The 14,742-nt window shown below is 30.9% G+C and overlaps 4 protein-coding genes and 1 non-coding gene across 5 annotated transcripts; 2 read left to right on the forward strand and 3 right to left on the reverse strand.

Moving 5' to 3' along the window:
- Nucleotides 1–1,358: 1,358 nt before the first annotated feature.
- On the reverse strand, nucleotides 1,359–1,685 carry LOC138347841 (protein PELPK2-like). Its single transcript, XM_069296387.1, has one exon. It carries the CDS (start codon nucleotides 1,683–1,685, stop codon nucleotides 1,359–1,361), a length of 327 nt encoding a protein of 108 aa, XP_069152488.1.
- Nucleotides 1,686–4,264: 2,579 nt separating this feature from the next.
- LOC138347842 (protein PELPK2-like) lies at nucleotides 4,265–4,591 on the reverse strand. The gene has a single exon (XM_069296388.1). It carries the CDS (start codon nucleotides 4,589–4,591, stop codon nucleotides 4,265–4,267), a length of 327 nt encoding a protein of 108 aa, XP_069152489.1.
- Nucleotides 4,592–7,011: 2,420 nt separating this feature from the next.
- LOC104646690 (protein PELPK2-like) lies at nucleotides 7,012–7,380 on the forward strand. The gene has a single exon (XM_010320936.4). It carries the CDS (start codon nucleotides 7,012–7,014, stop codon nucleotides 7,378–7,380), a length of 369 nt encoding a protein of 122 aa, XP_010319238.1.
- A 1,958-nt stretch (nucleotides 7,381–9,338) lies between these two features.
- On the forward strand, nucleotides 9,339–9,420 carry TRNAS-GCU (transfer RNA serine (anticodon GCU)). Its single transcript has one exon. It is a non-coding gene; the product is annotated as a tRNA-Ser (tRNA).
- Nucleotides 9,421–10,070: 650 nt separating this feature from the next.
- LOC101245349 (transcription factor bHLH30-like) lies at nucleotides 10,071–12,123 on the reverse strand. The gene is made up of 2 exons (XM_004236649.5): nucleotides 12,004–12,123; nucleotides 10,071–10,619 (listed from the first exon to the last, which is right to left on the reverse strand). Exons 1-2 carry the CDS (start codon nucleotides 12,121–12,123, stop codon nucleotides 10,071–10,073), a joined length of 669 nt encoding a protein of 222 aa, XP_004236697.2.
- Between the last annotated feature and the right edge of the window lie 2,619 nt (nucleotides 12,124–14,742).

Genomic DNA, 14,742 nt, shown 5'->3' on the forward strand with positions numbered 1-14,742 from the left:
CGGACTTCAAACAGGCAATGCGAGCAAGCTCATATGAGAGTTTTACTCCCCGGCATATATAGTGTTTTATTTTTTCATATGGACGATAGTTAGGTTACAAAATCAATAATGATGATTCATTTTCTAGGAACGAAGACTAATGTTTTTCAATATGATGGTAAACTTCTTTACTCAATTTCTTTTAGTTAATGATCGAATTAGTTTCAAGAAAATTATGAGTAACATGATACAATTTGTTCGAAAACTGCAATTTAGGTTGATATTTGATATACTGGGTAAATACATATTTATCACCGAAGAAAATAGACAGTGCATCACAGTAATACTAAGTCTCTTTTTTTCTGTATAATCAACATACAACACTTATAAATATAGAGTACAAATGATAAGATACGTCGTTACAAATGAAAAAGATTAAGAGGACAAATGAAAAAGGAAATCAATGTGGTAAGAAAGGTAAAGCTAGGAAGTTGCAGTAGGCTACGAGAAGCATGACTTGTGGTGATGCTTGATAAGGACAATAATGCTATCATCACAAAGAGGATTGAGCAATTGCTAGAAGGCGCCATTGTTGTAGATTTGTTTAGATGGCTTAACCTTAGGAATCAACAATTGTCAAAGTAAAATGCACATCACTTAACCATATTTAAATGTTAAAAAAGTTTATATGTAAGACCTGTTTTACATTTACTGATTTTGGTGTTAAATAAATAATGTGAATTTCATTTAAATATGCCAATGTTTCGTAATATATTTTTTAAAAAAGGCTAATGTTTTGTAGTGAGATATGCCAAAGACGAACAACTTGTGTTGATTTATAGATGAGAGAATCCATCAAATGGGGTGGCTAAAATGCTCCAACATATTTCTTGAAAATTCAGCACAATAACAAGGAAGAATAATGACAATAATCTTAGTCAGTGATGACACTTTCCCTGGACAATTTCGACTAGTTCTGCAATATTATGACCTCTTTGGGCGATTCCAATGCTCGTCAAGCCAGAGGCTGATAGAGATGCCTGGTTACAGGTTCACGTGAACTCAATAGCTTTTGCCCAGATCTTGAATATATATTTAAAAATCTATTAAACTATGAACTCGGTTACAATTCTAGTGTTAACTCAAGGTCACAACCATAGGAATTCATGGATAAATACACATTAAACAGTAATAGACGCTACATTGGATTAAGACAAATGACATAAATCAATATATATCACTCAGAATAGTACAAATGATACAATACATCGCCAAGAATCACATAAAAGATTAAAATTACAAAAGAAAATGCAAAAACACACGCGGTAGAGACTAGTAGAATAAAATAGGTAAAAATCACGCAGTTGGAATCCGAAAGATTAGTTGGATGGAGGAGGTGAAAGTGTTGGAATTGCAGGCATGTTGGGAAGTGAAGGCATTGGTGGCAGAGTCATTTTCGGAACAGAGGGCAACGTTGGCAAAGATGGTAATGGTGTTGCTGTTGGAAGTGTTGGCAATGGTGGTAATGCTGCAGGGAAGTTGGGAATATTAGGCAGTTGTGGCACTGTTGGTTTAGGCAGCGAGGGGATCGTAGGCAAGTTGGGAAGTTGTAGTAGGCTACGCGCAGCATGACTTGTGGTGATGCTTGATAAGGACAATAATGCTATGATCGCGAAGAGGATTGAGCAATTGCTATAAGCAGCCATTGTATCGATAATTTGAACGAAGTACTATTTTCTTTCTTTCGCAAAAATTATGCTAGTAATGGAAGTTGCAAGTTCTGTTTTAGTTTGAGTGAGTTTGATCATTTTACTAAAGGGGTATATATAGGGAAATCAGAAGGACTATATGACAACTCTATTAATTAATTTGTTAGTTCAACTTCCTTAATGTAAAATGCACAAACTTTTTGAGTCAATAATATTATGGAAGTAGTTATATATAGATGAAGTTTAGATCAACCATATTTGATGTACTAATAAATATTAATAAATATTAATATAGTCATCATTTTTATTTTTAGAGTCAAATTATAATAATTTTGGCTAACATTTTAAGATGTATTTTTTCAGCATATTGATATGCAAAAAATTTGTAATTTATAATACTTTTCATATAGTTTTTGAATATCCAATTTTTTTATTTAAAATAGAAAATTAATGTTATCTAATTTAACTTTGAAATTATTTAAATTGACTTTCGAAAAGCACAACATGACAAATAAAAATGGATCGAACGAAGTAGTTTCTTTGTGAATTTTCTTCTTCATATTTAAACCCACTTGGTAAATATTTTTTGTGTGTGTGAATTTTCTTCATATTTGAACCCGCTTGATAAAAATTAAGATTGACGCATTTATGTATTTTAAAGGTCCATTAATTAACTTGTCAACTCTTGAACCAACAGTAAAACACATAATTTCATTGAAATACAATCATAAAAGGTGTGGGTGGGTGGGTGCGGTGAACAGCTAATCACGTTAGGAGATCTTTGCTAATTGCCTACTTAATGATGGTCAAATAACTAATCAACTCAAAAATTTATATTTTTTGGTCCTCAAAAGAAATAGAGTTAATGGTAAAAAAAACATGTAAACTATCACTTTTTCATAAATTGAGATAATCTGTTGTTTTATTTCGTGAGTTGAAACAGATAGTTTCTTACCTCAACTATCTATTATTCCTTATACTTAGCTAAACTGTCACTCTATCTGTAATAAAAAAACACCTTGATGCTGAGTTGATCAAATACATATTATTGATCGGGAACAAATATTTGGCTAAGTCAACGTCAATCTATCTTTAATACAAAGGGAATGATAGTTTAGATAGATAAACGGATTCATGCAGTTTTAATGATTGATAAAGAAAAATGAAACACGCCGGTCAACATGGTTCAAAGATGCAATGTCAAGAGCAGTTGAATTCGAGAAAGCTTTCAGAATGAATGAAGACAAGAGTGCAGAAATAAAGAAATGGATATTGTTAATTTTGTGAGAAAACCCAAGAAAATAAACATATGACGAATTGAAGAGAAAGAATCAATGAGTTCGATTTGAAGAAGGAGCCTAAAGATGCAAGGAGTCTCACTTAAAGTAGAACTCTTCAAGTCACTATTGAATTGAAGTGTTGGAGTTTTACTACAATACAAAAGAATCAATGAATATAGTTTGAAGAGTAAGTCCAAAGAAGTTAGGAGTTCGAATTGAAGAAGGAGTTTTACTTGAAGTAATACTCCAAGTCAAGAGAGTTCAAGTTAAAGAGGAGTTTCAAGTGAACAATAGCTCTATGAAAAATTGTGGTTAAATGGAAGTGAAGTCGTCCAAAATAAGTGTGCACTTATAGAGCAAAAACAGCAAATTGAGAAATTAACTTCTTGAATGCTACTAGCAAACCGAAGGAACACATCGAAGAACCTGATCCTTTTACATAGTTTATGTGTTTGGAGTTTTTCTTTGTGAATGAGTCTTGATGTAATCTCAGTTCAGTGACCTAAGAACTGAACTAGGAGTGTTGTCTTCAGGTTGTGATAACTCGAAGAGTTGGGAACACATACCTTGGGAGGTTTGTGTTAAAGGTTAAGAATTAGAGATAGTTTCTAGGATTACAAGAGTTGAAATCTAAATCCATAACTTGAAGTTCAGGTAGATTGCAAAGTTTGTAATCTATTTCTTTGAAGGCTCAGTGATTTAGTGAGTTGAAGTCAAATCCTGTAGGGGTACAGGTCGTGATTTTTTACACCTTTTGAGCCGAATGTTTTCCACGTAAACATATTGTGTTTTTACTTACATCTTACTGCTTTGCTGGAATACGTTAGACAACTTGTCTTACATTTACGGGAAAAGTTAAAATCAGTAAATTATCAGGTTAGACTAACACTGGACAATATCGACTCGTCTGCAATATTATGACCTCTTTGGGCAACTCAAATGCTCGTCAAGCCAGAGGCTAATAGAGATGCCTGTTTAAAGGTTCACGTGAACACAATAAATATTTCCCAAATCTTGATATATATTTAAAAATCTATTAAATTATGATCTCGATTATTATTGTAGTGTTGACTCAAGGTCACAACCGTAGAAATCGTTAATCAGTAACAGACACTTCATTGGATTAACACAAATGACACAAATCAATATATATCACTCACAATAGTACAAATGAGACAATACATCGCCGAGAATCACAGAAAAGATTAAAATTACAAAAGAAAATGTAAAAACACACGCGGTAGAGACTAGTATAGAATAAAATAGGTAAAAATCACGCAGTCGGAATCCGAAAGATTAGTTGGATGGAGGAGGTGAAAGTGTTGGAATTGCAGGCATGTTGGGAAGTGAAGGCATTGGTGGCAGAGTCATTTTCGGAACAGAGGGCAATGTTGGCAAAGATGGTAATGGTGTTGCTGTTGGAAGTGTTGGCAATGGTGGCAATGCTGCAGGGAAATTGGGAATATTAGGCAATTGTGGTAGTGTTGGTTTAGGCAACGAGGGGATCGTAGGCAAGTTGGGAAGTTGCAGTAGGCTACGAGCACCGTGACTTGTGGTGATGCTTGATAAGAACAATAATGCTATGATCGCGAAGAGGATTGAGCAATTGCTATAAGCAGCCATTGTATGTTAGTAATGGAAGTTGCAAGTTGTGTTTTAGTTTGAGTGAGTTTGATCATTTTACTAAAGGGGTATATATAGGGAAAATCAGAAGGATTATATGATAAATCTATTAATTAATTTGTTAGTTCAACTTCCTAAATGTAAAATGCACAAACTTTTTGAGTGCAATAATATAATGGAAGTAAATTATATATAGATGAAGTTTGGTCAACCATATTTATTGAATGAATAATAAATATAGCAATCAGACAAATCGGTTTTTACTGCTTCCTCCGTTTCAATTTATTTGACTATACTATAATCATTCACACAAATACCCCTATTTTCGGGTGATCTTTTGTTTTTTCCCCTTAAATTTTTGTCTTTCAATAAGGACAATATGAGCAAAAATTATAACTTAAATTTTCTTTATAGTTAGTCCTAGAAAGATCGACACGTTTATGTATTTAAAATGTCCATTAATTAACTTGTCGAACTCTTGAACCAACAGTAAACGCATAATTTCATTGAAATACCATTAGAAAAGGTCTGTGTAGGTGGGTGGGTGGGGTGAACAACTAATCACGTTAGGAGATCTTTGCTAATTGCCTAATTAATGATGGTCAAATAACTACTCAAACTTAAAAATTTATAATTTTTGGTCCTCCAAAGAAATAGATTTAATGGTAAAAAAATATTTATGTAAACTATCACTTTTTCGTAAATTGAGATAATCTATTGTTTTATTTCAAGAGTTGAAACAGATAGTTTCTTACCTCAACTATCTATTGTTCTCTGTACTTAGCTAAACTATCACTCAGTTTTTATTAAAAGGAACCTCGAAGCTGAGTTGGTCAAATACATATTGGCTAGCTCAGCGCTCATTTGTCTTTAATACAAAGGGAGTGATAGTTTAGATAGGTAAATAGAACCATGGATAGTAGAGATATGAAACAAGCCAAGAAAATAGTAATCAGGTGTATTTTTAACCATTAACGCGAAGACACAATATGCTCGTTAGAGAGCAAAAATATTGATACTAAACTCACAAGTAGTATTCCACTTTATATGTTCGGATTCTTTCCCTTTTAGGAAGAAGTCACAACAGAATTTGAAGATTACCAGTTTGAGTATTGGGCTACTAGTACTTTTTAAGTTATCGGATTCCAAAATTTAATAATTTTGTACATATTCAATGAATTTCTTAAAACAAATACACATGATTTTGACCAAAGCTACGGTTTGTATGGTGTGATTTATCTTCAATTAGTTAGTTTTATGTTGACTGTTAGCCTATCAAAGTTCTTCTCCGTTATATAGACCTCAAACAGGCAATGCGAGCAAGTTCCTAGGAGAGTTTTACTCACCCGCATAGTGTTTCATTTTTCACACGGACGCGATAGTTAGGTTACAAAATCAATAATGATACACTTGATAAATACACATGTATAACTGAAAAAATAGACACTGCATTGCATTAATAAAAAGTCTTTTTTCTGGATAATCAACACACAATACTCATATATATAGAGAGCACAAATGATAAGATGTGGCGTTACAAATGAAAAACGAACAGCAAAAACATCAAATGGTAGAGGTAAGAAAAGTTAAGTGTTGGAAGCCGCGAGATTAGTTGGATGGAGGAGGTGAAAGTGTTGGAATTGTGGGAATGTTGGGAAGTGATGGCATGCTGGGAAGAGGAATATTGGCAGGCATTGGAGGCGGAGTCATTTTCGGGATAAAGGGCAATGTAGGCAATGATGGCAATGGTGTATTAGCTGTTGGAAGTGTTGGCAAAGATGGAATGCTTGGCAATGGTGGCAATGTGGCTGCTGTTGGTAAATTGGAAATAGTGGGTAATTGTGGCATTGTTGGCTGAGATAATACTTATCCGTATTGATCGTTTATACCTAACTAAATAATTTACCTTAAAGAACCAACAATTGTCAAAGTAAAATGCATATCAGTCAAGTGTTAAAAAAGTGTACATGCAAGATGTATGTCTTAAATTTATTGATTTTGCGTGAACACTCGGTGCAGATAGACTTTCAACCAACAACTATCGGTCCATGTGAAAAAAAGACTCTTCCCTAAACTTGGTTTCCTTGTTGATTGTTTAACCAAATATGTTGAACTTCAAAATATTGTTGAGCAGATTAGTTATTTGAGCATCAATTATTAGGGAAGTAAACATATTTTCCTAAGTAGTTGAACAACATTGGAAGAATCAACATAAAATAGTCAAATTAAAAACAATAGAAAATGATCAAACTCACTCAAATTCACACACCAAATACCTCATACACTAATCTTGTTAGTTTTTTCAACAACTTTCCCTATATATACCCCTTTAGAAAATGATCAAACTCACTCAAATTTTCAATTTATATCCTTAACTTCATTTCCCAAAAAACAAAGCAATCTAGCAAATTACAACAAATATGGCTGCTTCAAGCAACTTCTCAATAGGCCTCTTGTTGATCGTAGCATTATTGTCCTTATCAAGCATATCGACAAGTCATGCAGCTCGTAGCCTACTGCAACTTCCCAACTTGCCTACAATCCCGTCATTGCCTCAACCAACAATGCCACAATTACCAAATATTCCAAACTTGCCCACAACATTGCCCCCATTACCAAGTTTAACATCTCTGCCAGCACTTCCAACAGCTAATTCACCTTTACCATCTTTGCCCTCTGTAGTCCCGAAAATGACTCTGCCTCCAATGCCTGCGAATCCTCTGCCCAACATGCCATCTCTTCCCAAAATTCCTACTATTCCAACATTTTCACCTCCTCCATCCAAGTAATCTTTGCAGCTTCCAACCGCGTGATTTTTATCTTTCTTACCACATGCTCTTTTTGTTGTAATTTTAGTCGTTTATGTGATTCTCGACGATGTACTGTATCATTTATACACTTCTGAGTGCTATACATTGATTGTCATTTGTGTTAATCCAATGCAGTGTCTATTACTGATTCATGTATGTTATTTGTCCAATATATTTCCTGATACACGAAGATCAACATACATACATATTTTTGAGCAAATTTGATTATAACTGTTTTGTCGCACACAATCAGATGGCATTTCATTCCATTTAGAGAAGTAACAGTGATTCATACTACTAAGAAAATGGTTTAAGAAATTAGGTGAAAAGAATTAAAATTGGCTACTACATAACCAGACACTCAAACTTGGCCTGAGCTAGCAAGTATGTACTTTAGCAGATCTAAACATCTCAACTTGGTCTCAACTAACAAATAAACACTCCAACTCGTCCCTATTCTGTCTCGTTGACACCTGATGTTGACCTAACACATACTCTAGAGGTGTCTAGATGATCATTTTTGTAAGTTGGAGAGTTTAATTAACATACTGGAGATAAATTCAGGTGTGTCTAGATGTGTACTCTCAAAATTGAAGTACTTAATTACTTGTCAGTTGAGGGTGTCTGTTTATGTTTTATGTCAATAAAATACTCGATTAAATTTTGTAAAGGAGTTCAGCAGAACAAGCAGTGCACTCCAGTATCCGTGCAAATTATCTTTACTCTATTTACTAAGTTTCAGCACATAACTGTTGCTATTACGACGTTTTCAAGGAGGGTAAAACTTATCTCGTATCAAGTATTTACATTAAATCAATGAATGTATAATATTTGTTGGTAGATACACCACTATCATTTAACCATGGTTAGTTAATGCATATTTTCACTACATTAAATCACATAGCAAATTATACTGGAAACCAGTATATTTTCATGTGCATTAATTTATATTCCTCAAAAAAATAACCTTGAATGATCAAATAAATTGTTTCGGTAAATACATATTTGTACTAGATGTTTTCCCCTAATTAGACGGTTAACTTTTTAGAATCAAACAATCTAAGGGAAAATGCGTATTATTTAACCATAGTTAAGTATTAAAAAAAGTATATAACACAAGGGTCTTGCTTTTATTGGTTTATTGGTAGAGTCAATAGACATACATTATTAGCAAAATTAAAAAGAAACAATAAACAATTAAAGTTGTGGTTAAAGAGTGCTCCCTTTAATTGGTTTGGTCCCACGTGATATAAATCTGAATTAGTTTGACTCGTATGTTCTGAATACTCAATTGTCCATCAAATATATTAGTAGTTATTCAATCGTTTGTTTTCGAGTTGATTTTCATAGTGATGTGTACTGTCTGATTGCTTTATGTTTTGATTGTGAAACAGAACTTGATGTACTTTTCTGTTGCTTTTAGCTAATTATTTATGCTTTTTTTTTCTTTTATCATAGTTAAGCCTCTTCTTTGTCTAGTATCTATATTTTATATATAATTTTTGTTTAAAAAGCGACTCAATAAAATTAGTGGTCTAATATCAAAAGGATGTATAAAAACTAGAACACTAGATTTCATAAATTCATACTACAATGAGACACAAATATACATACGTAAAGATAAATCCATAATTTAAAATTTTGTATTCTTAGTTTCTAGAATAACGATATCACCTCAAGTGTTAGTAACTAGCTAGGGTCTAAATTTTAATTTTACGATCAAAGATATTGAGTTCAACCCCAAACCCATATGTTAAAAGACAACCTCCACCCGTGGAGATCTTAGATTTAAGTCCTAGAAATATAATGTCGTACTTGATGGTATGGTACTTCTCTACGTGAATCTAGATTAATAGGGTATCAAACACACAGTAAACAAAGAAACAAATATCAACTATATTGGGTTATTAAATATGTATACCGAAATATGTCAACAAGTCGCTTTGGCCGAGTGGTTAAGGCGTGTGCCTGCTAAGTACATGGGGTCTCCCCGCGAGAGTTCGAATCTCTCAGGCGACGATTTATTTTTAATTTTTTTAATTAATTTCGCCTTCGATGTTGGATACACCATTTTTGAAATTTTTTTAATTTTACTTTCGCCTTCGATGTTGGGTACACCATTTTTGAAAAATTTTTTAATTTTATTTTTACAAAAATATTACAAGAATAATATTGTTAATCACGGGATCAAAAATATTTAGATTAATTATGTTGATATTATCTTTTATCGATTGTTTGATTTATTGTATTAAATGAATTGAATGCATTAAGGTAGAAATAGTAGTACTAAATGAACTATATTAGAACATGATTATTATCTTGTAAGAATAGTAGTAACATTATCTTTTATTGACTCTTTAGTTTGTTTTATTAAGATAGAAGCAGTACAAAATAAACCGTTATAGAACATGAATATTATCTTATAAATAAAAATAGAAGTGAAGATGATGTATAACTAAACATAGACTGAAAAAACACTACCAAACAAAAATAAATCATATAACAAGAAAGTTAACAAACATATATTATTTTTACTAATACCTTCCACCGAACGACTCATAATTTAAACACAAATCCAAATAGTAAATTAAACCACTCAATGAAAAAGAAAAAAAAGACAAACCAAAATACAAAACACTTAAAAAACCCTTTTCCACAATTAACATCTTTTAGGTAGCATAATTGATTGGTCCCCCTAGTAAACGTGGCCTTTTATTATTTCCCAATAAATCTTGGCCCATATTTTGTGGGCCAAAATTTGCCTTGTCCATAACCACTTTTAATGCTCTTCTTAATTGCACAAATAGCCCTTCTTTGCATCCATTCTCTAACATTTCTAGCCACAAAATACACTTAATTCTTCCTCCTACTGTTGACATTTCTGCCCTTACAATTTTTCCTTCTACTGTACTCAATGCCCTTCTTAATTCCATCATTATTTCTGGCCTATCCTCACAACACATTGATGCTTTTATTATTAAATTTCTATCGTCGTTGTTATTATCAGTATTGTTATTATTACTCTCGTTACAATAACTTAGGTTTAATTCATCCGATTCACTCGGAAACATTATTTTCGTCATTAATGTCGTGTGATCATCATCGTCGTCGTTTTCAGACATTGTTGTTGTTGTTGTTGTTGCTCCTAGTTCTGATGTTGTCTGCTTTAGTTCCCTTACACACCTTACTGCCTCTGCTAGTAAAGAGGCCTTGTCTGTCTGCACAATTTTTGGATGAACAAATCAAGTTAGAGAAAATGATAAATGTGGTCCTTTAGGTTTAGGATACGTTCAAAAATAGTTTCATTTAAGGTGTGTGTCATCAAATTCTAGAAATTGAATTTAAATATATTTGTTGAAATCGAGTCTATCGAAAATAACATCATTATTCCACGATAATATGAGTAAGATTATCATATACCTTAATTTTTTTCATATCACATTTATAAAACTACACTGAGTATATTATTATTGTAACTAGCATATATACAAAATATGCATAAAAGTTATCGAGTTCGAATAAATACATAACTTGTACCCTACTACCAATGTTTGTCAAAACTAGCGTGTAAAAGTTGCCTTTTTGAGCGTGAAAATGTGGTATTATTTCAAGCGAGACACAATCATTATGAAAATTATTTAATAGCAACTATACTATAAGTGGTATATTTGACTATATTGTATATTTCTTTATATTTACGAATATTTAAGGACTTTTAAAAAAGGAACAGTATAGGTGGAATCAAGTAATTCCTAGTGTAAATTCTATAATTGAGATCTCGAAGCGTTTATAACATTATTTTTATCTTATAAAAATGACGAGATTATTTCCGATAGAATATCAAATAAAGTATGAACATCATAATTAAAAAGAACCTAAGATTATACCCTAAATTGCATTTTTAAAAAAAAATAAAAAACTTCATCCTACATATGAAACCTAGCTATCACATGTTGTTTGGTGTGTAAAAAGCAAAAAAAAAAAAGAGTAGAGTATTAGGGCCTAGGGGTTTCATGATTATCGAACAAACATACATCATATTTCAAAGTCAAAAATATTAGAGCTAGACATATTAGTACATATTTACATATCGAGAGATAATGGCAAATTCAAAATATTTGACACTATATAGACAATATAATAATTCGATGAAAAATATTAACCTGATCACCTTTAAATTTATATGATTCCAGCTAGCACCACGGTGTGGGCGGAAATTAGAGGTGACAAAATCAAATCGTTTTTTAGTAACTCACTCAACCTAATCATATTTAAACAAATTGGATTATGACATATATAATATATAAGGTAAAAATATTTAACCTACATACTAAATATATCATACTAATCCATATATATAATATATAAAGTAAAAAAATTTAACCTACATAAAAAATATCATATTGTGGTAAAAGATGTTCAATTAACCGCCACATGAAGTGATAAAACCTAACCATTGTTTTAGAAACTCATAACTAAATCTATCTGTGTTTAAACGAATTGAATTATGACTTGTTTATCGACTCAACTCGTTCATTTGTTATCTCTAAAGATATATATACATATATATATTATTGAGATTGAATTAAAAAAAAAACTTACTTTGATAGTGTTAGGAAGAAGATTCCTAAGAGTAGCAAGATGTCCATTGATTCTTTTTCTTCTCCTTCTTTCAGCTTCACTGTGACTTTTATTAGCTGCAATTGCTTTAGCTTCAGCCATTGATCTTGGACTAACACTTGAACTTTCTAAATTATTAATATTATTAAACATTTCACTTGATGATGAAGTTATAATTTCATGAAGAAAATTATTATATGAATCTGAACATGTGTTACCTAGTTCATAAAAACTTGGAAATTGATACATTTTTTTTTATTTAAAAAAAAAAGGTAGAATGTTGATGAAGAAAAAAAAAGGAAGAATATATGATGATGATATATAACAAAAATAAAGATTGTTGATTAAGAGGGTTTTTTTTTTCTGAAAAATGTTCTGAAGATTCTTTGACAAATATTCTTCACAAAAATTTTGGTCAGAGATATTGATTTGACTAAAATTTGGATTATTTTTTTTTCTGTTACTAAATTTTGTGAGTTTGGTTTGTGGTATGAGCAAGTGAGAAAATGAGATAAGTTTGGTTTTTTATAGTAGTTGTAGTAGTAGTGTGGAAGCATAAAGCAGGATATTGTGAAATTTTTGACATGCTTTTTTGACTCATCCAGAGTTTCATTATTTTGGTTAATTGGATTAGATTTTAAAAAATATGTATATATGAGATTCGAGCGTTGTATTAAGCTTTTATTATGTGTAAAATTTAGAAAATGTCAGATCATAAGAGACTATTACACGAAGCTGCCTTACGCTACATTTCTGACAGAGTACATCTCAAACGTGTATATATAACAATAATTTTATCAATTACGTCAAAGCTTTCTATTATAGTTAAAAAAAATGTGTATATGTTTTATATTCATTCAACTAGGAAATAATCATTTCATATCACTTTAAAGGCTCTTTAGGGTTTACTGTTAGTACTGTTCTCTCTTGCTGATTTCATTTAATAAAATTAATGTTATATTGAACTTAAAATGATATTACAACTATATTTTGTCCTATTTTATGTGAGAATGACTAACTTAATTAGCACAAAATTTCAAAAAGAAAGGTGTTCAAAAATTTCTAATCTTAAATTATAAAAATATTGTTTATAAACTTAGTGTGAACTTATTCATATTGTTGGATTCAAGGTAAAACTTGTCTATTACAAGAGTGAGTTTAATCAATGTAATGAATATTCATATAGTAGATTTAAAAAAAAATGAGTTTGCAAATTCAGTTTTGAAGACTTAAATAACTTCAAAAAATTATTTATTTGTAGTTGAAATAATAGGTCAAATAGATAAACTAACACTAATTTTTACGTCAAATAGATGATAGTTCAATACACTAGCCTCATATATGCACGAGATATGAATAAAGACTGAATCATAAAAATCTATTGTACGCGACTTTACCCCGCTCCTTGACATCATTCCATGCATCTAGATAATCCAGAAAAAGTATATAATGAAGCTTAACTATTCACAACTGCAATGACTAAAGTGCAATTTGACTTGGAATAGTAATGTTTCCACTACCTATTGTAAGACAATTATAACTTCTCCACACACACTTAAAAAAAAAGAATTACAAAAGGGGGTGAATTTTTTGGAATATTCTTTAATAAAAGAGTTCAGCCTTTTGGTAGAACAAAGTTTCTTATTGACTATAGTCCATTTATATTTCATGGTCTATTTGTTCCTTGTATATGAAAGTAATTGTAATTATACTAAACCTAAATTAAATATTTCGAGTTCGAATTCACTTTTAAAAGATAATCTAAATTTAATTGTACCTCAGTAGTGATACGGAATATTTGGGAAAAAAATCAACTTAAGTTGTTTACCACATACTTGCAATGAATTGGAAACAAATATTTTATTCTTCATTTGATAAAAGACAAATTTGAGCAAAGAATATTATCCACTGGATTGATGTAAAATTGAAAATTGAAAAGACTTAAAGTTACAAAAAAATTGGAAATGTCAAAATTAATTAGTCAAGGAAGGGAATTCACCTCTCAAAATCACCTTAACATTAGGCTTTTTCTATCATATCATTCAAGCGCTAGTTTTCACTAAAAAAAATTAATTAAAAATAAAAGTAAAGGCAACGAGTACTTTCCTACTGATAACATAATTAAAAACAAACCTAAAATTTCTAAAATATGAATCCATCATTAAAAATATATTTATATGTATTTAGAAAGAATAAGTCGCTATATATTGTTCTTTTTTTCATAAATAATAAGGTGTCCAACAATATATTATTAAGTTAATTTCAAAAATACGTACATAAAATATCTAACTTAACAAAATGTACACAATATAGATAATTATTAACACTCAATTTTGTAGTATGAATACATAACTAACTTCAACTTGTGAATGTGAAACATGATTTGTATTCTTTTTTGTCAAAAATTCTAATATTAATTATTAATGATATGCATTATTTTGCAAAATATTTGGATAAGCATGAGTAGTTGAAGATATAAGAAAAAAGTTTAGAGACAAAAAGTAGAAGGTAGAATATTATTTTTGGTTTCACAAAGATGTACTTTTTAAAGCTTTGACAGAACATAATATTCAAAAGTGCAATCATTTTCCGGCGCAGTTAATTACGGTAAAATATGCCACAAAGAATAACTTGTACTCTCCTATATTCTATGTGTTACCACAACTCATAAATTACTTATATTTAATAACGATAATACTTTAGGTAGAAAAAGAAAATAAT

The sequence above is a fragment of the Solanum lycopersicum genome, chromosome 4 (genome assembly GCF_036512215.1).
Source record: "Solanum lycopersicum chromosome 4, SLM_r2.1".
NCBI classification, from domain to species: Eukaryota; Viridiplantae; Streptophyta; class Magnoliopsida; order Solanales; family Solanaceae; genus Solanum; species Solanum lycopersicum.

Coding starts and splice junctions, on each gene's coding strand:
- LOC104646690 (XM_010320936.4), top strand. CDS start 7,012: ATGGCTGCTTCAAGCAACTTCTCAATAGGCCTCTTGTTGATCGTAGCA.
- LOC138347841 (XM_069296387.1), bottom strand. CDS start 1,685: ATGGCTGCTTATAGCAATTGCTCAATCCTCTTCGCGATCATAGCATTA.
- LOC138347842 (XM_069296388.1), bottom strand. CDS start 4,591: ATGGCTGCTTATAGCAATTGCTCAATCCTCTTCGCGATCATAGCATTA.
- LOC101245349 (XM_004236649.5), bottom strand. CDS start 12,123: ATGGCTGAAGCTAAAGCAATTGCAGCTAATAAAAGTCACAGTGAAGCT. Junction 10,620..12,003: donor TTCTTCCTAACACTATCAAA/GTAAGTTTTTTT, acceptor AAAATTGTGCAG/ACAGACAAGGCCTCTTTACT.